This window comes from Cervus canadensis, chromosome 2 (genome assembly GCF_019320065.1).
Source record: "Cervus canadensis isolate Bull #8, Minnesota chromosome 2, ASM1932006v1, whole genome shotgun sequence".
In the NCBI taxonomy this organism is placed as follows: Eukaryota; Metazoa; Chordata; class Mammalia; order Artiodactyla; family Cervidae; genus Cervus; species Cervus canadensis.
Window position 1 is genome coordinate 86845328 of NC_057387.1, and position 21227 is coordinate 86866554.

The 21227-nt window shown below is 50.9% G+C and overlaps 2 protein-coding genes across 5 annotated transcripts in view; one reads left to right on the plus strand and one right to left on the minus strand.

Moving 5' to 3' along the window:
• The first annotated feature begins 1225 nt into the window (after positions 1–1225).
• LOC122436933 (protein FAM151A-like) lies at positions 1226–16592 on the plus strand. The gene is made up of 8 exons (XM_043461211.1): positions 1226–1466; positions 2773–2919; positions 7683–7835; positions 8991–9150; positions 10574–10798; positions 14471–14610; positions 15364–15507; positions 15905–16592. The coding sequence occupies exons 1-8, from the start codon at positions 1349–1351 to the stop codon at positions 16576–16578; spliced, it is 1761 nt and encodes a 586-aa protein (XP_043317146.1). The 5' UTR covers positions 1226–1348; the 3' UTR covers positions 16579–16592.
• Positions 16592–21227, minus strand: part of ACOT11 (acyl-CoA thioesterase 11) — a 47460-nt gene continuing 42824 nt past the window's right edge. For 3 of the 4 annotated variants that reach the window (XM_043461209.1, XM_043461207.1, XM_043461210.1), the window contains 4 exons: positions 20631–20764; positions 19323–19454; positions 18283–18409; positions 16592–16880 (listed from right to left, as the gene is read on the minus strand). In XM_043461209.1, coding sequence (XP_043317144.1) covers positions 16725–16880; positions 18283–18409; positions 19323–19454; positions 20631–20764 — 549 coding nt within the window. In that variant the 3' untranslated portion in view covers positions 16592–16724. The remainder of the gene's footprint in view (positions 16881–18282; positions 18410–19322; positions 19455–20630; positions 20765–21227) is intronic. The other variant, XM_043461208.1, reaches the window with a different exon arrangement.

Sequence of the window (21227 nt, forward strand, 5' to 3'; positions counted from 1 at the left end):
TTTTCCTTCCCCTCCATAACTCTGTCTCCATATTTCTGTTTGAAATTGGTGCACAGACAGCCAAGATTTTGGCCACAAAACAAGGGCTGTTTGTATGTGGAAAGCCTAGTCAATTGTAAGAGCTCAGTTCTAGACTGTCTCCAACATCACCTTTACTCTCATTGTCAAGTCTGGCAGCACCTTGCTGTCCTTATGGGCCTCCATCTCCAGGAACAGGTGACCACCCTTTTTTCCTCTAAGTGACCCTTCTATTGGCTCCGTGGACCTTCCCCACCTCTTATCATTCTATCCCACAACACTTAACCGATTTCTCTTCCCCTACCTTCCCTAAAGTCTGCAGTCCCCAAAAGTCTGCCTCCACCCCCTTCTCTCTTTGCCTTGAGCAGGAAAAGATGCTCACAGCTTCATGTTTGGTCCAGAGTCCCAGACTTCTACATCCAATTCCTTCCTGGGCAGCTCTTCAGGGACACCCAGAGTCCCCATGACCCGAGGACACCTGAACCAAACTCCCTCCCAACCTTCTCCTTACTTCCCAGATTCCCTGGATCTGCCCACCTGGGCATCCTTCTAATCACTCTTACACACACACACACACACACACACACACTCTCGAGTAACCAAGGCCCCTGCTGGATTTCTCTGTACACTTCTGTAAGCCCCAATTCTCCGTGCACATGACAGTTGGCTCTTGGACTGACTTAAACTCCAGGGTCTCTGAAATAGGGACAGTCTCTGTTTTCCCACACCGGGAACCATAGGACACCCTCTGCGCCAGGCAGTGACCAGTTCCTCCCCTGTGGACTCAGAAGTGGCCTGCAGCAGACCAGGTCAGCATACCAGTTCTATCTATTTCAATCCCAGGTAGATAATGTATCTGAAAGTGAAGTCACTCAGTCATGTCTGACCCTTTGCAACCCCAAGGACTGTGGACCACTAGGCTCCTCCGTCCATGGGATTTTCCAGGCAAGAATACTGGAGTGGGTTGCCATTTCCTTCTCCAGAGGATCTTCCCAACCCAGGGATCGAACCCGTGTCTCCTGCATTGCAGGCGTGTCTCCTGCATTGGGCTCAATCTAACATCTGCTGCAGTCTCTTACTGTGCTCAAAGGTCATTTTGGAGGTGGCAGGATTTTCTGCTTGACCTGTTAAGATCCTGGAAGAGAGAGGGGAGGAGGAGGAGGGTGGGAGGTAGGCGGGGCCTCCAAAGCTTTCTTTTGGGACATTCCAGGCCTGCAGGAGCTGTTCTGCCAGGAGGAGATTTAAGTGTTGTCAAGGCTCCTTCCTCCCTCTGAGGAGGAAGACTCAGGAGACTCTGCCCTTTGAGGGGTATTCCCCTCAGAGGGTCATCATGGCAAACAAGATGGGGTGCTGGAAGTGGGCCATTGTCGGTGGTGTCAGTGTGGCTCTGGTGTTCACCATCGCGATAATCGTGGGTGTCTCGCTGCAGAAACGCACCATCCTGCCAGGTAGGAGCATCCAGCTGTGCTATCTGGTTGTCTTCCCCATCCCTCACTCTTTGCCCCCAGAAGGTCCTGTCCATGCTTCTGTCCTTTCCTCTCTCTCGGAGCTTGGTAAAAGTCATGTCCTTTGAGTCCATGATTCTATCCAACCAACTCATTCTCTGTCATCCCCTTCTCCTCCTGCCTTCCATCTTTTCCCCTCATCAGAGTCTTTTGCAGTGAGTCCCTCTTCTCATCAGGTGGCCAAAGGATAGACGTTTCAACTTCAGCATCAGTCCTTCCAATGAGTGTTCAGAGTTGGTTTCCTTTTGAATTGACTACCAAGACTTATCCTCCATCCACAGCTCTACTTGCCCCTCCCATCACCCCTCCCATCACCAACTCCACCGAGATTTGATCTCCAACAAATAGGCTCATTAACTTTGTTTCCCTTCCTCCTTTACCAGGCTTCAGCTCTCCTTCCATGCTCCCAGATGAACACTTCTTGTTGGAGGGTCATTCAGGCATCACACTCAGCAGACTGGGCTGAACTTACCCTCACCCCCCTGCGCCCTCTCCTGATGAAGGGTCCTCCATCTACATGGGGACCTGGGAGCAGCCTCCTCTCCTGCCTCATGCCTGTATCTTCAGTCCTGTGCCTCGAGGCTTCTTCCTTCCCATCCTCTATCTCCATTCCCTGCTCACCCTAACCTCTCAGCTCCCTCTCTCCTGCTGGACCCCTGCCTCAGCCCGCCCTTCCCACACAGTCTCTGCCGCCAGCCTGCTCTCGCCCATCCATTCTCGCATTGCCACTAAGGAGCACTTTCTAAACACAAACTTGTTTGCCATCTCCAGCACATACCCCACCCCCTTTTTTTTTTTTGCTGGCACCCAGGGTCCTTTACAACCAGATCACAGCCCTCTTTTCCAATCTTGTCCTATCTCATTTCTCTGTATCTGTACCAGAGCAGTGGCCATTCTTTTAAGCAACCACATTTCCTATGGCCAACCCTTTTTCTTATACTTCCCTGTCTGTAATAACCTAGTCCCCTCTTTTGGCTAAATTTACACACCCATTCTTCTATGTCTCATTCAAATATTCCCTTATCAGTGAACTTTCCAATGTCCCCAGGCTGGTCTGAAGCATCCTTGTGCTTAGGACCCCACATGTTTCTCTCTCACAGCACTGATGACTCTGGGGTCCACTATTTCTCTGCTAGATGGCAGGCTGAATGTGGCCCTGGGACCCAGAGAGGGTTAGTAGGATGTACAGATAAGAGTCTTGGGCTTGGGCAAGAACTGATGCTAACAGCCTCCTTGGCCTTGATTCCAGGCTGTAAACAGAATGGGACCTGCCGCTCTGATGCAGACATGCTGGACTACCTGCTGAGCTTGGGTCAGATCAGCCAAAGGGACGGCCTGCTCGTCACCTGGTACCACGCTGCCAACAGCAAGGAGCAAATGAAGGCTGCCCTCAGGAGTAAGTCCTGTTGCCAGGATGGCGCAGGCTGGGGCAGAGGTGGAGAAGATGGAGGGAGGGTGGCAGCAGGGCTAAGACAGCATTACCTGTGAAGTAGCATTAGGATGGGCATGGCCGCGTTCTTGCCATCATCCACTTGAGAAAGTGAGGGCTCACTGGTTATGTGAGTGGCTCAGGTTGTAGGGAGATGTGTGGGTCCAAGGTCATATCCTGCTGTCATCTTTTCAAGATGAAAGGAAGGGGCCCCAAATTTGTGCAGTCTTCAGAAGTGAGTTTCAGATTCAGTGGCTCTGGGGTTGGACCTGAGAATTTGCACTGCCAGTAAGTTTCCAGGTGGCGCTAATGTGGAGAGCTTGGGACCACACTTTGAGAACCACTGCTCTACCAAAAACCCTCAATTTTAAGAAAGTTAGATCCTGAGTGGGAAAGGGGCTTGTTCACGGTCACGCAGTAGGTCTGAAGCAGAACAAGACCCAGGCTCAAGGCCTCTGGCTTTTACCTCCTGCAGAGTCACCAGCAGAGGGCCTGGGAGTAAGAGACAGGGAAAGGTTTGCTGAATGAATGAATGAGTCAGAGAGACTTCTTGGAGGAGGCAGGCTTGGTGGTCAGCAGAGGGGAGGGCTTCTGCAGGCTGGGTGGAACCAGTCTGCTACTGCTTCAGGATTGGGAGGCTAATGGTCAGACTTGGGTGAAAAGGAGCTAGAAAACCCCTTGGCAAGAGGGAGAACTCTCATCTGGGAGATAAGGCCTGAGGGAAGGCAAAGAGACTCTGCTAGCCCCAGGCTCATCTCAGGTAAGTCCTGGGGCAGCAGATAGGGATCAAGCCCCACCAAGTTGTGACCTTGGCCTAGAAGAAACCTAAGGGCCCCAACTAGGTGGTGCCCAACAGCTTGGAGCATGCAGAACAACCAGTCAGTATACAGCCACAGGGGTGGGAAGGACCTGAGGCCTTCCACAGGTCTATGGGAGGAGGGTGGCTCCACAGCTCCTGAGGGATCCTGAGGGGAAGCAATGGTAGGCCAGAGTTAGGCTGGTGAAGTCACACCAGACATCTTAGTGGATGGGAGGGGCCAGAGCAAAGGCCTGGGAGGCAGACAGAAGCGGGCTCCAATTCTACATTTTACCATTTACCAAAGGAGTGGTTTGGGACAAGTGACTCCACCTATCTGCAGTTCAAACCACTTCCTCTGCCAAATGTGGACAGGTAGGATGAGGCCAGGGCACTTTTGGTCATGAAAGAGGTCATTTTTAGTAATTATGCTGCAACAATAGGAATATCCCAGACTGAGTGATTTACTCCATGTAGATGATAATTAAAACACAGTGAATGCAACACAAAGGATATTTTATTATTTACCTCTAGTAAATGAGGGAAAGGAGGCACAGAGAAGTCAAGTAACCTGCCCAAGGTCACACAGCTTGCAAGTGTTAAAGCAGGGGACTGGAAGCTAGCAGTCTTGGCTTCAGGGTCGGCCATGGTGCTCCTCCTCCCGGATGTGATGTGTAGAGCTCCTGGGTGGGCGGGGAGGGGTGGGGGGTGAAGGGGAGGGAGGGCCTGGGAATTTCCTGTGGGCTCCTTGTGGAGAGCAGCACTCTTCACCTGTCTGCACCCCTTAGGACCAGGGCTACTACTGCAGCTGCAGGAACATGAATCTTCCCTCATTTCCTCTTCCCTCATACCCACCCCCCATCCCCTAAACAAGTTAGCTCTCAGATTCAGGATCTGGAAAGCCCCGAACAGGTGTGAATGGCAATGCAGGAGGAAGCTGGATCCAGGAGCTGATCACAAGGAGATAAGTTAGGTCCATCCATCTTTAGTCCCCCTCACTGAGCATTTGCTGGGCCCGTGCTCTGCACCCAGCTTGAGAGGAGGTGTAGAAACGAGTGAGACGTGGTCCTGAGTTCAGGGGCTGCCAGCATCTCAAGGGAGGCAGCTGGTGCAGGCCAAGCAAGGCAGCAGCTTCAGACAGTCATCAGGACTGAGACCTGGGTTCCAGCCCTGGCTCCCTCCCAGTGTACCTCCACCTTCCCCAGACTGGACCTGGCCCCTGTTAGATGGGGGAGGAGACCCCTCAGCATCCATTCTCCTTAGCTACCCTCTTATCTGCCCAGCTACCCGCCTGGGGCCTGGCCTCTCTGGGCCTTGCTGGGCCCCAAGCCCCTCCGCATCCCTCTCTTAGCATCCCCAGGTAACGAAGTTAAGACAAGAAAGCCAAAGAAATAAAGGCTACCTTCATATAGCCCTTCACAATTTACAACCTGTTGGTTTTTTGTTTTTTTTAATTTTTATTTTTTACTACAACTTACTTTTATTTCCATGTTTTGTAGTTTAAAACCTAGAGCGATTCATCCCCATCTTGCCAGTGAGGACACCAGGGAGTCCGGAGCGCTGGGTCAGAGATATGAGGATGAAATGAGACAGTGCAAAGTGCCTGAAACAGTGCTGGGGACAGCCTGGCACTCAGCTTCCCCTCCCTTCTGGAAATCCAGACACCTATGCTTCAGAGAAATTTGCAAAAATTCTCTGCAACTTTGTGCAAGCTCTTTTACTTTTTTGGACCTGGGCTGGTTGAACTTAACTTTTTTCTCTTTTGGCTGCACTGTGAGGCCTGTGGGATCTTAGTTCCTCAACCAGAAACCAAACCTATGCCATCTGCACTGGGAAGGAAGGTGGTCCACTGGACCACCAAGGAAGTCACTGATCTCAGATTTTTCTATCATTCATTTATCCAGTCTTTTACCATCCAACAAACATTTCTGAAGCTCCTTTCTTAGGCCTGGTACCACCTTAGCACTGGAAATCCAAATGATGGGCCACATAGAGCTGGAGCCTGCTCCTAGCCCTCAGGCTCAGGAAGGATGGTGCTACATGAGTAGTTAATGGGGGCTGAGCGCTCAAAGGATAAGCTGTCAGCCTGACTTTGACTGAGTGTGTGCTTTAGGGATGGCCTCCTTGATATTTTAAGCCAACACCCACAAATGAGCTGGAGGTGGCCTAGTAAAACTGTGGAGGGAAGAGTGTTGCCGTGGCAACAGCCAGGTGTAGGAGCCCAGAGATGGAAGACAAGATATTTGAGCTTCGAGGCTCAAAGTGTGTTCTGTGGACCAGCAGTCTGGGCATCACTGGGGAGCTTGGTAGATGTCTTGGGCCCCACCCCAGATCTGCTGAGCAGAACTTGCATTAGGACAGTTCCTGGCTGATCTGTGTGCACACTGATGTTGGAGAAACAGGGGTGGATGGAAGCTAGATATTGAGGGAGAGAGGGACTCCAGGTGAGATGGCAAAGTTTGCTGGGCCTGGTCCTACAAGACCTCACAGACTATGGACAGGCATTTGGTTTGGATTCTCAGGACTAAAGCCAGGGATATTTTGAATTTTTAATAGAGGTAAGTAACACAATCAGGTATAGATGAATGGACTTGGAGGGGAGCAGGGCTGCAAGTATAAAACAGAAGAGATCCCTCTGATGCCAAATATCTGATGGATCAGGCGCTCATAGCAACTCCACCCAGGCTTTTTACTCCACTCCTTGGTCAGACAGCCTGGCCTGCTCTTGCCAGCCTGCTTCTCACTCAAAGTCCTTGACTCCCTCCTGGACTGAACTCTCCCAAAAGGTATCACATAGTCACCTGAGGAGTTAACCGTATGCATTTAAAAGACAAAAATAATCACAATGCTCAGTGCTCTTAAGGGTGCCCAGAGATGGACCAGCTTATGTACTTCTGGCAGGCATATGAGTCACAAGAATTTTTCTAGACAGTAATTTGATGGGCTTTAAAAACGATACTGCAGCCTTCCCTGGTGGTATAATGAAGGCTGAAGGTAGAAGAACTTATGCTTTCAAACTATGGTGCTGGAGAAGACTCTTGAGAAACCCTTGGACTGCAGGGAGATCAAACCAGACAATCCTAAAGGAAATCAACCCTGAATATTCACTGGAAGGACTGAAGCTGAAGCTCCAATACTTTGGCCACTGGATGAGAGAGCCTGCTTATTGGAAACGACCCTGATGCTAGGAAAGATTGAGGGCCAGAGGAGAAAGAGGCAACAGAGGATGAGATGGTTAGACGGCATCACTGACTCAATGGACATGAGTTTAAGCAAACTCTGGGAGATACTGACGGAGACAAAATCTTGGCATGCTGCAGTCCATGGAGTCACAAAGATCGACACATGACTTAGCAACTGAACAACGAGAGTGGATAAGAATCCATTGGATCCAGGGTTTAGGAAGGAAGATCCCACATGCTTTGGAGCAACTAGGCCCATGTGCTACAACTACCGAGCCTGTGAGCTTCTGGACTCGCAAGTCGGGACTCGCTGCTCCACAAGAGAAGCTGCTGCAATGAGAACCCTGGGCACAGCAAAAAACAAAAAAACGATCTTGCATGGCCCTGACTAAAGTTCCTCAAGTCAGGATAGAAAATAATCAGAAAAATCAGAAAAAAAATATGCATCCTTATTTGTTAGTAGCAAAAATTTAGAGACTACTGAAATGTCTCAGGAAAGGTCGGGCAGTAGCTAACCACAACAGGGTGGCCACCCTCAATCAGGGCTTTTGTAGCTTTTTTAGTGAAACAGAAAAGATTATAAATACTGAGTGCCTTCAACTGTGTAAAAATTATACATAAAAATGGGTGGAAATGTGGGTGAATATTTCCCTTTCTGCTTTTCTGTATGTTCCAAATACTCTATAATAAGTGTGTAATACCTCGATGATGAGAAAAATTGCTTTAAAAAGTTTGTCTGTCCAATGCAACAGGTGACGTCATGGTCCTGGAGGCAGACATCACAATAGAAGGGCTCGGCACAGTCAACGAGACCAGAGTCCCCATCATGGCGCACCCCCCAGCCATCTACAGCGACAACACCCTGGAGCAGTGGCTGGATGCTGTGCTGGCCTCTTCCCAGAAGGGTAAGGCCTTCTCTCAGCCCCTGCCCACCCCTCTGGTCCTCAGGCCACATGTGCAGGGGTCCCTCTACTAGGAGACAAGTCCAATCCCTATCAGGAGTTGCTCTTGCCTCAGCTTTCCACTCTAGAGACCTGGGCTCAGGGAAGATGGGTGAAACAAGGGATGTAAAAGTGCAGGGTAAGCTGCAAAGGGCCAAACACGAGCATTCAGGCTCTGAATCCATGGAACTGGATACAACATGCTCAAAGCCAATTCCACCTTCCCCTCCCATGTCTTTGCCGGTTACAGTCAGAATCCAGGCATCACCCTAATGCCTCTCCCTCATCCCCTGCATCTACTCAGCTGCTGCTTCTGCCAATTCTAACCCTGAAGACTTCTCCCGACCCAGTCCCACTTACATCATCTTTCTCCTGGACCTCCTTCCTCACTGGCTTCCTGCCTCCAAACTCAGCCCCTACCCGGGTGAGCTTTCCAAAATGCAAACTGTCAAGTCACTCCCCTGCTTTAACCCTCCATAGCTCCCCACTGTCCTCAGGACAAATTATGATCTCCTTGGCCTGGCTTTCAACATCCTTCTCTAAGTGGTGAAGAATCTGCCTGAAATGCAGGAGACCTGAGTTGAATCCTTGCGTGGGGAAGATCCCCTGGAGAAAGTAACAGCAACCCACTCCAGTATTCTTGCCTGGGAAATCCCACGGACAGAGGAATCTGGGCTACAGTCCATGGGGTTGCAAAGAGTCAAATACGACTGAGCAACTGACTCTTTCTAATTCCTCAGCCTCATCTGCTATTTAGGTTTGTGTGGCTTTGGACCCTCTGAGCCTGCCTGTCCAAGAAATCACAGTCCGTTTTCATCAGATGCTTGACAACATCTGCACCAGCCCCAAGTCCCAAGCCCTTAGCCATCATTTGCTTCCTCCCCTTGGGGATGAGGGATGGAAGATCACTCCTACATGGGCAAGCCCTTTCTCTCCAGGAGAGGTCCGCCTGTTTGAAGCCTTCTTCACACCCACCCAGAATTCCATCCCTATCTTCCCTCCCATCCCTGACACACACAGCATACCTGCTTTCTCTGTCCCAGGAAGTCATGTCTTCTGTTTCCTTCTTCCTTGAGCACAAGGGACCAATTTCCCAAGCCCTTGGCCCTCTCCCCACAGGCATCAAACTAGACTTCAAGAGCATCAAGGCTGTGGGCCCCTCCCTGGACCTGCTTCGGCGGCTGACAGAGGAGGGGAAAGTTCAAAGGCCTGTGTGGATCAATGCCGACATCCTGAGGGGTCCCAACATGGTCAGATCAACAGAGGTCAATGCCACACAGTAAGTGTTTGCTCCAGCTGTGTCCAGTCTGTTTCCTTCAACGTCTGGTACAGCAGGTGCTCAGGGGACCTGTGCTGAATTTGCCTCCAGCTACACCATATCCTCTGACCTCAACTTTCACACATCCTGTTCCCTCTGCCTTGAATGCCCTTCCACCATTTCCTGGTGAACCAGCCATTACCTGCCCCAGAAACGTCCCTGATGTCCAAGGGTGCTGAGGATCGTCCCTCACACTTTCTCCTAACAGTCCTGATTTCACAAGGCTGTCACTGTTGGATTACGGGTTTGTCTCCTTACTATAATGTTTATTCCTGGATGGCAAACGGTGACCAGGGCAACCCTTGGCTCGCTAGAAAAGTCTGAAGCACTAACTCCTTCCCCAGCCTCCCCCCACACTGACCCCCAGATCCCAGCACTGCCAACAACAGAACTTATATAGCACCAGCTACATGGTGCAAGTTTACAGTTTACAGAGGGCCGCATAAAAGGAGAGAATATATCTGAGTTCATAGAAATGCCAGGTTAGGAGCATTTTTTCTCACCATTTTGCAGATAAGAAAGCAGACAATAATTGAGGCTCAGTCTGTTGAATGTTTATTGTCTGTCACACGCATTGTTTTAAGTAGTCTAGTTGTGGAGTACCATTTAACTCTCACAATGATAATGAGGTAGGTACTATTATTTTCATTTTGTAATATAGGAATTATCTCACTGAGGTTAAATGACCTGCCTACATCTAATAATTGGCAGAGCAAACATACAAAGCCAGGACTTTCTGACTCTAACTTCCAGCTCTCTATTGTCCATTTCCATCCATCCTTTCTCCCATCCATCCATTAAACCATCTTTTCAACCAGTCAGCTAACAATACATCCACCCAGTATTTATCTAGTCTTTAACTAGGTGCATTTGGAAAGCAGCAGCTTGAAAATGTAGTCAGTGGCCCAAGATTGAAAAAAATGGTTGATCTTGGAGTGAACGTCACTCAGTAATCTGGGAGGGGGAGAGGGTAACATTTGCCTATTCAAATTTGTAAGAGTTCAAACTTTGAATGACATTTTTAAATATCTGAAAATTCAGAGACTCTCACAGGTGACAGCACAGGTCCCACACCTAGGGATTGGATGCATCTCTGCATCCACCTGGGGATGTTTCAGAAGCCCTATCCTGCCTGAAAGGATGCCATTTTAAAGAGTCAACGAGGTTGGGTGAGCTGCCCAAGGTCATAGTCAGGACTCAAACCCAGGCCTCCCCGGCTCCAAAGTTCATGCCCTAACATGGGACTTTGAGCAAGCCAACATGTGCTTCAGGACTGTGCTCTAATATCTAGATGTGATAGATCCTGCCTCTTCCTAGCACTCTGATGGGAACCCAGGAGATGAGGAAGGGGCTCTAAAAGACCAGCATCTCTGATTGTCTGCAGGTTCCTGGCCTTGGTCCAGGAGAATTATCCCAAGACAACCCTGTCTCCAGGCTGGACTACCCTGTACCTGCCCTTGTTCCCAAATGGAACATATACCCAGACCATGATGGAGAAGATGCAGGAGCTGGTGGGAGCACTGCCCCAGAAGGTGACATTCCCCGTGCGGGCTGTCATGGTCAGGGCTGCCTGGCCCCAATTCAGCTGGCTGCTTGGCCAATCTGACAGGTGAGAACGCCCAGTCCCTTGCCCTGGCCCCTTCTCCCTCCAAACTCACTCCCGGTGCTTGAATCCGTAGCAAGATCCCAGATGCTAATGGTTAGAAGGGTCTTCATGATCAACTGGCCCAACCTCTGCTGGTACTCACAGTGTCTACAGTATCCCTGCTTTCTTCTTGTACACCTCTGGTAATGGGCAGCTATCACTTGAGGCAGCCTGTCCAGTGGAAAGTGTTTATTTTTTTCTGCTTATTTGTTTTGGGCCCCACTACACACCAGGCAGTCTCTTAGTTCCCCACCAGGGATCAAACCAGCAACCCCTGCAGTGGAAGCACAGTCTTTCCCACTGGACCACTAGGGAAGTTCCAGAAAGTGTTTATTCTGAGAGGCAATTTGCCTCCCACTGCTTCCTCCCTGGGGAACCAGCTATTCTCTGAGGCTGTACAGACTGCACCTATAGCCTCTGCCCCAATAGCTCTGTGGGATTGGGGGAGCCCACCCTCCTACCACCTCTGCACTAGTCCCAGCTGCACAGCACCACCTTCCTCAGCCTCTCCCCACTGGGGGCCACTCCCTTCCCTCTTCATCAGTTCAGTTCAGTTCAGTTCAGTCGCTCAGTCGTGTCCAGCTCTTTGCGACCCCATGAATGGCAGCACGTCAGGCCTCCCTGTCCATCACCAACTCCCAGAGTTTACTCAAAATCATGCCTATCGAGTCAGTGATGCCATCCAGCCATCTCATCCTCTGTCGTCCCCTTCTCCTGCTGCCCCTAATCCCTCCCAGCATCAGGGTCTTTTCCAATGAGTCAACTCTTCACATAAGGTGGCCAAAGTATTGGAGTTTCAGCTTCAGCATCAGTCCTTCCAATGAACACCCAGGACTGATCTCCTTTAGGATGGACTGGTTGGATCTCCTTGCAGTCCAAGGGACTCTCAAGAGTCTTCTCCAACACCACAGTTCAAAAGCATCAATTTTTCGGCACTCAGCTTTCTTCACAGTCCAACTCTGACATCCATACATGAATGACTACTGGAAAAACCATAGCCTTAAACAGACGGACCTTTGTTGGCAAAGTAATGTCTCTGCTTTTTAATATGCTATCTAGGTTGGTCATAACTTTCCTTCCAAGGAGTAAGTGTCTTTTAATTTCATGGCTGCAGTCACCATCCGCAGTGATTTTGGAGCCCCAAAAAATAAAGTCTGACACTGTTTCTACTGTCTCCCCATCTATTTCCCATGAGGTGACAGGACCAGATGCCATGATCTTAGTTTTCTGAATGTTAAGCTTTAAGCCAACTTTTTCACTCTCTTCTTTCACTTTCATGAAGAGGCTTTTCAGTTCCTCTTCACTTTCTGCCATAAGGGTGGTGTCATCTGCATATCTGAGGTTATTGATATTTCTCCCGGCAATCTTGATTCCAGCTTGTGCTTCTTCCAGCCCAGAGTGTCTCATGATGTACTCTGCATATGAGTTAAATAAGCAGGGTGACAATATACAGCCTTGACGTACTCCTTTTCCTCCAACCACCCCTCCCGTGCCCATCTCTTCTGTCCTTATCTCTTTCCTAAATTTTCCAGTCACTAAGTCCTGTCTGATTCTTTGTGATCCTATGAACTGCACCATGCTAGGCTTCCCTGTCCTTCACCATCTCCCAAAGCTTGCTCAAACTCATGTCCATTCAGTCATTGCCCTCCAACCATCTCGTCGTCTGTTGTCCCCTTTTCCTCTGCCTTCAATCTTTCCCACTATCAGGGTCTTCTCCAATGAGCTCTTCACATCAGGTGGCCAAAGCATTGGAATTTCAGCTTTTCAGCATCAGTCCTTCCAATGAATATTCAGGACTGATTTCCTTTAGGATTGACTGATTGGCTCTCCTTGCTGTCCACGGGACTCTCAAGAGTCCAACATCCCAGTTCAAAAGCATCCATTCTTCAGTACTCAGCCTTCTTTATGGTCCAACTCTCACATCCGTACATGACTAGTGGAAAAACCATAGCTTTGACTATCCAGACTTCTGTCAACAAAGTAACGTCTCTGCCTTTTAATGTACTCTATAGGTTTGTCAAAGCTTTTCTTCCAAGGAGCAAGTGTTTTTTAATTTCATGGCTGCATTGCCCTTCTTTGGGACTTGAATGAAAACTGATCTTTTCCAGTCCTGTGGCTATTGCTGAGTTTTCCAATTTTGCTGGTATACTGAGTGCACCATTTTAACAGCATTTTTTAGGATTTAAAATTGCTCAGCTGGAATTGCATCACATCACCTTCATTAGCTTTGTTCATAGTGATGCTTCCTAAGGCCCACTTGACTTCACACTCCAGGATGTCTGGATCTAGGTGAGTGATCACACCATCATGGTTATCCAGGTCATTAAGTTTTTGTTGTTGTTTTTTTTTGTAGTTTTTCTGTATTCTTTTTTTTCTCTCTGTATTCTTGCCACCTCTTTTTAATATTTTCTGCTTCTGTTAGGTCCATACCATTCCTGTCCTCAATTGTGCCCAATTGCATGAAATGGTCCCTTGGTGTCTCTAATTTTCTTGATCTCTAGTCTTTCCTATTCTATTGTTTTCCTCTATTTCTTTGCATTATTCACTTAGAAAGGTTTTATTTCTTGTTATTTTCTGGAGCTCTGCATTCAAATGGGATTCTCAGCTATTTGTAAGGTCTCCTCAAACAACCACTTTGCCTTTTTTGCATTTTTCTTGGGGATGGTTTTGATCACTGCCTACTGTACAATTCTACAAACCTCCACATTTCTTCAGGCACTCTATCAGATCTAATCCCTTGAATCTATTTGTCATTTTCACTGGATAATCATAAGGGATTTGATTTAAGTCTTAACCTGAATGGCCTAGTCGTTTTCCCTACTTTCTTCGATTTAAGTCTGAATTTGGCAATGAGTTCATGATCTGAGCGACAGTCAGCTTGTTTTTGTTGACTGTATAGAGCTTCTTCATCTTTGGCTGCAAAGAACATGATCAATCTGATTTAGGTATTGACCATCTGGTGATGTCTGTGTGTAGAGTATCTCTTGTGTTGTTGGAAGACGATGTTTGCTATGACCACTGCATACTCTTGGCAAAACTGTTAGCCTTTGCCTGTCTCACTTTGTAACTGCCTGTTATTCCAGGTATTTCTTGACTTCCTACTTTTGTATCCAGTCCCATATGATGAAAAGGACATCTTGTTTTTCGTTCAATTTCAGCTTTTTCAGCACTAGTGCTTGGGGCATAGACTTGGATTACTGTGATATTGAGCGGCTTGCCCTAGAAACAAACCGAGATCATTCTGCCATTTTTGAGACTGCACCCAAGTACTGCATTTTGGACTCTTTCGTTGACTATTAGGGCTACTCCATTTCTTCTAAGGGATTCTTGCCCACAGTGTAGATATAATGGTCATCTGAATTAAATTCGCCATTCCCATCCATTTTAGTTCACTGATTCCTAAAATGTGTCTTTGTGGGTCCTCTCTCCTAACAGAGGGCCCACAAATAGACACTCCAAGTGGGGGACAGGCCAGTCCATCTCCCCTCCTTCTTAGGGGAGATGTCCTCTCCTAACCTCTGCCCTCAGTCAGGGTTCCCAAGGCCTTCCCCCAGCTCAGGTTCACTTCTGAGCATGGAAGAGGGGCTGAGGGCTGCTGGGCCCAGGCAGGCTCTGAGCTGGCTCTCTGGACCCCAGGTACAGCCTGACAATGTGGCAGTCCGCCTCGGACCCCTTGACGGTGGACGACCTCCTCTACATCCGGGACAACACCGCCACCCACCAAGTCTACTATGACATCTTTGAACCTCTCCTGTCGCAGTTTAAGCAGCTCTCCAGTAAGGAGGGGTCTCGGGAGGGTTGGAAAGAGTGGTAGAGTGGATTCTGTACAAGACAGCACCTAGTAGATGTGGAGCAGAGCTCGGGGGGGCAGGCCAATGAAAGGGGAAAATCCTGTGTGAGACAGGAGGAAGGAATCATTTGAGGCATCCATTGTATGCCAGACCCTGGGATGGAATATTAAGCTCCACAGATCCATGAAGCAGGGATTCCATTTTACAGATAGATAAACTGAGGTTCAGAACAGTTATGTAATTTATACGAAGTCGTTCATCTTGAACATGGCACAGCTCCTACTGGAAACAGCAAATTCCAAATCTCAGATGCTTCCCCTTGCAGTACTGTTCTCTGAGGGTTGCTCTAGCGTTTCAGAGAATAGTTCCTCCACTGTACCTGCTAATCAGTGATGCTTGTTCCTTTTTCCAAAGCCCCTGTTCCCTCGACTCCAAACCTAGGAGAGCCTGCCATCAGGCCATCTCAAGGGGGCCCATCAGACCCAACATTCCTGCTCTGGGAGCCATCTAGGTGAGGGGGAGGAATACCAGCTTTGGGGCCTGACTGACTTGGCTCCATCAGGCTTCAATCCCAGAAACCCTGCCCACTGGCTGTAGGACCTTGGGTAAGTCACCCAGCATCTACAAAACAGGGAACTCCAGCTCCCTGGAAGTTCGCTGTGAGGCTTAGAGAGGACTCATGGTTTACAGAAGGCCTCATGACTGGTGGCCTCTTCATCTTGGCAATCTGACCCACAGTGAATACTTCACGGAAGCAAAGCTACTACACCGGGGGCAGCCTGATCCCTGCTCTCCAGCACCCTGGGGACGAGGGTCTGAGCGTGGAGTGGCTGGTTCCTGACATCCAGGGCAATGGAAGCACAGCAACAGTGCGGCTCCCAGGTAAGGTCTGCGTCCAGCCCCTGTGCTCCTAGCTCAACTGCAAGGGTTACCTCGGGGAAGCTACCTCAGGTCTCTGTTACCACAGCAACACGGCTGCAAGGTAGGGGAGCAGTGTTGTCAAAACTGCGGGGCTCCTGGCCTTTGGACCAGCACTTGGGAGGCTTCAGCCACATGGTGCTGCAAGAGAGGCGGGCACAGGCCCAGAGCCGAGCCAGAGGCTTATTGGGCCATTCTGATGAGCCCCGGGCACATTCACAAAGTAGCCCTTCCACCTGGAACCCAGATCCAATCAGCAGACCCCATTACCTCCTGCTGTCCCTTTTAACTTCAGCAAGGGCCTCTGACACCCCATGATAACCCTAACCCCAGACACTGTTGCCTCCACTGCCTCTTCCAGACCGAGAAGGCATGATCCTACTGGACGTGGGCCTCCAGAAGCCTGTAGCTGGAGACCCCGTGCCCATCGTCCGCACCCCAGACGGCCGTGCCCTGACGCTGGAGTCCTGCCTGCAGCAGCTGGCCACGCACCCCGGACGCTGGGGGGTCCACGTGCACATAGCAGAGCCCGCCGCCCTATGGCCGTCCCTGGCCACGCTAGCCATCCTCTCCACCCTTGGCCGCCTGTCTAGGCCCGTGTGGGTCGGGGCCACAATCTCCCACGGGAGTTTCATGGTCCCTGGCTACATGACTGGCAGGGAGTTGCTTACAGCTGTGGCCAAGGTGTTCCCCCACGTGACAGTGGCCCCAGGCTGGCCCGAGGAAGTGCTGGGCAGTGGCTACAGGGAACAGCTGCTCACAGATATGCTGGAGCTGTGTCAGGGCCTCTGGCAACCCGTGTCCTTCCAGCTGCAGGCTGGACCTCTGGGCCAGAGCCCCGCTGGAGTCGTGGCCCGGCTGCTGGCAGCCTCCCCCCGGGCCACGGTCACGGTGGAACACAGCCCTGGCCGGGGCCACTATGCATCTGTGCAGGCGGTGCTGCTGGCAGCCAGGGCCATGGAAAAGACCCGAGTCTACTACAGGCTACCCCAGAGCTACCGCCAAGAACTGCAGGCAGATATTGGCAGACACTGAGCACCCACAGGTGCTGGCCCGGTGGACCCCAGCTTCTCTTGGGGGAGGCAGGAAGGAATAAATGCCTCTGCTTCCTCAGTGCACTGCAAGCATGTCCTTGGGGCAGGATGGAGTGGGAGTGGACGTGAGGTGGCCAGGGAGGATGCTTAGAGGGTCTGGAGGCTGGGGGCCAGGTCGTTCCGGTTGTCCAAGAGGAACTGTTCACAAGCCTTGAAGGTGGTGTAGAACTCAGAGGAGAGGCCGGTCACATTGGTGGTCACATACTTGAGAACGCCCGGGGTGGCCTGGTTGTAGTAAGACACCTGCAGGACAGGGAGCCACAACCAGGGAGGGTGGGAAGGGGGTGGGGTGGGCACTGAGTGAACATGAAACAGGCAGGTGGCATCCTTGTGCGTTAGTCCCTCAGTCGTGTCCAACTCTTTGGGACCACGTGAACTCGTAGTCCTCCAGGCTCCTCTGTCCATGGCCTTCTCCAGGCAAGAATACTGGAGTGGTTTGCCATTTCCTTCTCTGGAGGATCATCCTGACCCAGGGATAGAACTGGGGTTTCCGCATTGCAGATAGATTATTTACTGTCTTTAGCCACCATGGAAGCCCAGTCACCTGCTAGGAGGGCAGCAAATACCAGCAGCACCTGGGGCCTTTGAGGACTGCATGATTGGTGGGCATGACCTCCTATAGCTGGACTCCCCTGACCCCTCCTGGGTGCTGACAACCCTGGCTTCCCTCTGTCACCACACATACTGTCATGTGTCTCCTGTCTCAGCCCAGAAGCTCTGGAGGATTGGGTCTCCAGAGTCAAGCATAAAACCCCTTTAAATGAAGGTGCTACTGTTAGAATATGGCTTCCCAGGTGGTAATAGTGGTCAAGAATCTACCTGCCAATGCAGCAGACACAAGAGACCAGGGTTTGATACCTGGGCTGTGAAGATACCCTAGAGAAGGAAATGGCAACCCACTCCAATATTCTTGCCTGGAAAATCCCATGGACAGAGGAGCCTGGCAGGCTACAGGCCATGGTGTGGCAAAGTAGGACACAACTAAGCCCTTGTCAGCAAATCTGCAGCAAGCAGTTAGAATAACCCCAGGGAACACTAAGTTAGCAAACGTCCAAGTCTCTACATGGGGTGTCTCAGGGCCCTAACAGCTGTGATCTGAGGAAGGTGCCCTGAGTTTCCCAGCTAGCCCACTTTCATCCAGCCAGGTAACAGTGACTGCCCTGATGAGGCCCCTGAGGGCCTTCCTAGACATGAAAGGGGTACATAAGAAGATGGAGTTTTAGAGACTTTCCTGTAGCTCAAATAGTAAAGAATCTGCCCACAATGCAGGAGACCAGGGTTCGACCCCTGGGTTGCGAAGATCCTCTGGAGAAGGGAACGGCAATCCACTCCAGTATTCTTGCCTGGAGAATCCCATAGACAGAGGAGCCTGGTGGGGTACACAGTTCATGGGACTGCAAAAAGTTGGACACGAGTGAGCAACTAACACAGGCCTGGTTCAGCTGTGGCCTTGGACTGTTCTTTGCACAGATTAGGCCTTATTGAAGGCTCCTTTCTAGGCCCTGACACTCAGGCTCTCTACAGCTGGAAGAGAGAGCTTACTGGCCAGTGGGCGTGCTGAGGTCTGGACAGCACTGAGCTCTGGACACAAGTGTGGCTTTGGGGTGAATCCGGGTGGGAAGGGAAAGGAGACACTAGGCCTCACCTTGGTTAACTGGTCCCCCTCGCGCCAGAAGCAGAAACCTGAGCAGACAGTCTCCCCACGCCGGTACTCTGGGGTCTCACGGTGCGTGGGCAGCGTAACTGACCTCAGCGCAATGACATAGGGTTCCCTGTATGGAAGAAGTGTGCAGGAGGAGCACAGGAAAGAATGAGGGCCAGCTTCCAGAAACCCCCTCCAGCACTGACCAGGGCCCTGCTGTAGTGATGCCCTCACCAGAGTCTAAGGCCCACAGCCTAGCTCCAGGTCAAGCTGGAAAGGAGGTTCTAGACAGGAGGTGCCTGTGGGTGAGCAGTTCTGGACTCACCAGGTACCCGGGTGACTGCACTGTGGACCTTCTGGAAACATTCCCGGCCTCCCCCTCCCCGCCCCAGGGAAGCAGTGCTGCACTTTGGATTTTCATGCTTCATCTTTTTGACTGTCTGTAGCATAAGTGATATGCTAGGGCTTCCCTGGTGGCTCAGAGGTTAAAGCGTCTGCCTGCAATGTGGGGGACATGGGTTCGATCCCTGGGTTGGGAAGATCCCTTGGAGAAGGAAATGGCAACCCACTCCAGTATTTTTGCCTGGAGAATCCCATTGATGGAGGAGCCTGGTGGGCTACAGTCCACAGGGTTGCAAAGAGTTGGACACGACTGAGCAACTTAACTAACTAGCATAAGTGATGCCATTTCTCCAGCATTCTCACCATGGTGCAGCTGGGAGCCTTACCACCCTTCAGGCAACATGGGGCTTTGAGAGGCTGGAGGCCAAGGAGTGGGCCATGTGAGAGTTGGCCTGTCTGTGACCTGGGGCACGGCACCCTCACTACACCAGGGATAGAAACCACCCTGCTTTAGAGGATGAGTGACTGGAAAGGGCAGTATGTCCTCTTGTTCTCCATTCTACCCCCAGTAAGACCATGGCCACTGATTTTACACTGAGGTCCTGAGGCCATAGGAAAGAGGGCTGACTCTACCCAGATGTCCCCTCCCTGGGGAGGAAGATGAACCTGCCCACCTCCCACCCCAGCAGGCAGGCACGCACCCGATGTCACAAGGCTTCCGTCGAGAGGCCAGGATGATGAAGTCCTGGGGCTTGGGGTCACCACCGAGGGCGGGGCTGATGACATGGTAGATGGCATCATCCTCGTCCACCTGCTGCACTAGCTCCACGCTCCTGTGCAGGGTCCACAGGGGTCACAGGCGCCGCGTGTGACAGCAGGGTTGACCCAGCCGCAACCCCCCAACACGCTTCAGCCATCCTGAGCACATGCTTGGGGGACATTACCCCCAGACTGCTCAACAGGGACCACAGGAGGGCAGAAAAGCCTAGCCAAAGTAGACATACACACCTGGGCTCACAGACTCGTACACAAGCAGATAAACCCCAGCTGTGGGCACACGTGAACAAACACATGGACACCCACTGATGCACATACAGAACTACAGATGTCTGTCCATGTGTGTGCAAACGCATATACACAGACGTGTGATGATTTAGTAGCCGTGCTGAGTATTCAGTGAGTGCCCACTGTGTGCCAGGCACTGTTCTAAGAGCTTATGGGTATTATCTCATTTAATGCCACATCAGCCCATGCAGCTGGACTCTGAGTATCCCCATTTAATAGATGAAGGGGCTGGGACTCAGAGAAATAACTCACCCACAGCCACAGAGCTAATAAGGAAGCAGGTCTGGGATGTGCACAGGTTGGGTGCCAGAGCTGTGCCCTCAGATGCGGGTACGCTACACACATGTGCCCAGGTAGACACACCCAGGCTTATACCAACACACACAAGGACATCCTCGCAGAGACAAAATCCTGTCCAAACCTGCCACCTTTCCCTTCACATATCCGTATGAAGAACTGGCAAACTTGGTAAATTGAGCAAACTGGACATTCTCTGAGTTACCCTGAGTCTGGGAGGAGTTCCCACCCACCCCTCCACCTCCCAACAACCTCTCTAAGCAGTCCCCAAGCACCCTCTCAGAAGGCAGAACTCACTTTGAAAATCACTGATCTACCCCTATGCAAATACACACCCACACCTCAAATACACAATTTAAGAGGGGGGAAACTGAGGCCCAGAAAGGACATGACTGGCCCATGGTCACATAGTTGGGCCAGGCCCCCACCTCCAATTCCAGGCTCAGTCCCTCCCCTGAGGGCTTGGAATACCCATAACTCAGATACTCACCTAACACGTAACCATAGCACCTCCCCTCCCATAACCCACCCTTAGATAAAAGCCAGCAAGGGGCCCAGAGCAGTGGGGGATGGCTCAGCAGGAGGAGACACCTCAGGGCCCCCTTCCCCACCCCCACTCCCCGGGACCCCCACCCTCCGGCACCTACCGGCAGTGCTTGTCCCACTCAGGCCTCCGGCGGAGGTCAGAGAGCAGCAGGAAGGCCTGGGCTGTGTCCACGTGCACCAGCATCTCCATGTGGAAGGAGAGGAACTTGTCCTCCTCTAGAGTGTACAGGCGGACCTGCATGGGACAGAGGGCAGCCTCGTTCCCTCGTCTCCTCCTCAGACTATGCTGGGCACCCGGGCTGGAAGTCAGGGCCTCACTGATTGCTGTGTGTCTGTGAACAAGTGACTCAACCTTTCTGAGCCTCGGTGGCAGCCCCCGTGAAAAATGGGAGTTTCAGCGCAAAGTGGATAGTCTGAAGAAGCAGGGACTGCATGGATAAACACTAGTCAGATGGAATGGTACTCGATGTGAAACAGAACATACACATCACTTCACACAAGTGAATGCACTGTGCCTAAGGAAATTCGTCAAAGGTTACCTACTGTATGACTCCCTTTACTGGACATTCTCAAATAGACCAAATGAAAGGCATAGGAAACTGGTTTGTGGTTTCCAGGGATTGGGGTGGGAAGAGGCTTGAACACAAAGGAGACAGAAAAATTAGAGGTATTATGGTAATGTTCTGTATCTTGATTAC

Bases quoted from the DNA above. Each gene is read 5' to 3' on its own strand.
- LOC122436933 (XM_043461211.1), top strand. From the start codon at position 1,349: ATGGCAAACAAGATGGGGTGCTGGAAGTGGGCCATTGTCGGTGGTGTC. The intron at 9,151-10,573 runs GTAAGTGTTTGC...GATTGTCTGCAG, and splicing joins ACAGAGGTCAATGCCACACA to GTTCCTGGCCTTGGTCCAGG. The intron at 15,508-15,904 runs GTAAGGTCTGCG...TGCCTCTTCCAG, and splicing joins AGCAACAGTGCGGCTCCCAG to ACCGAGAAGGCATGATCCTA.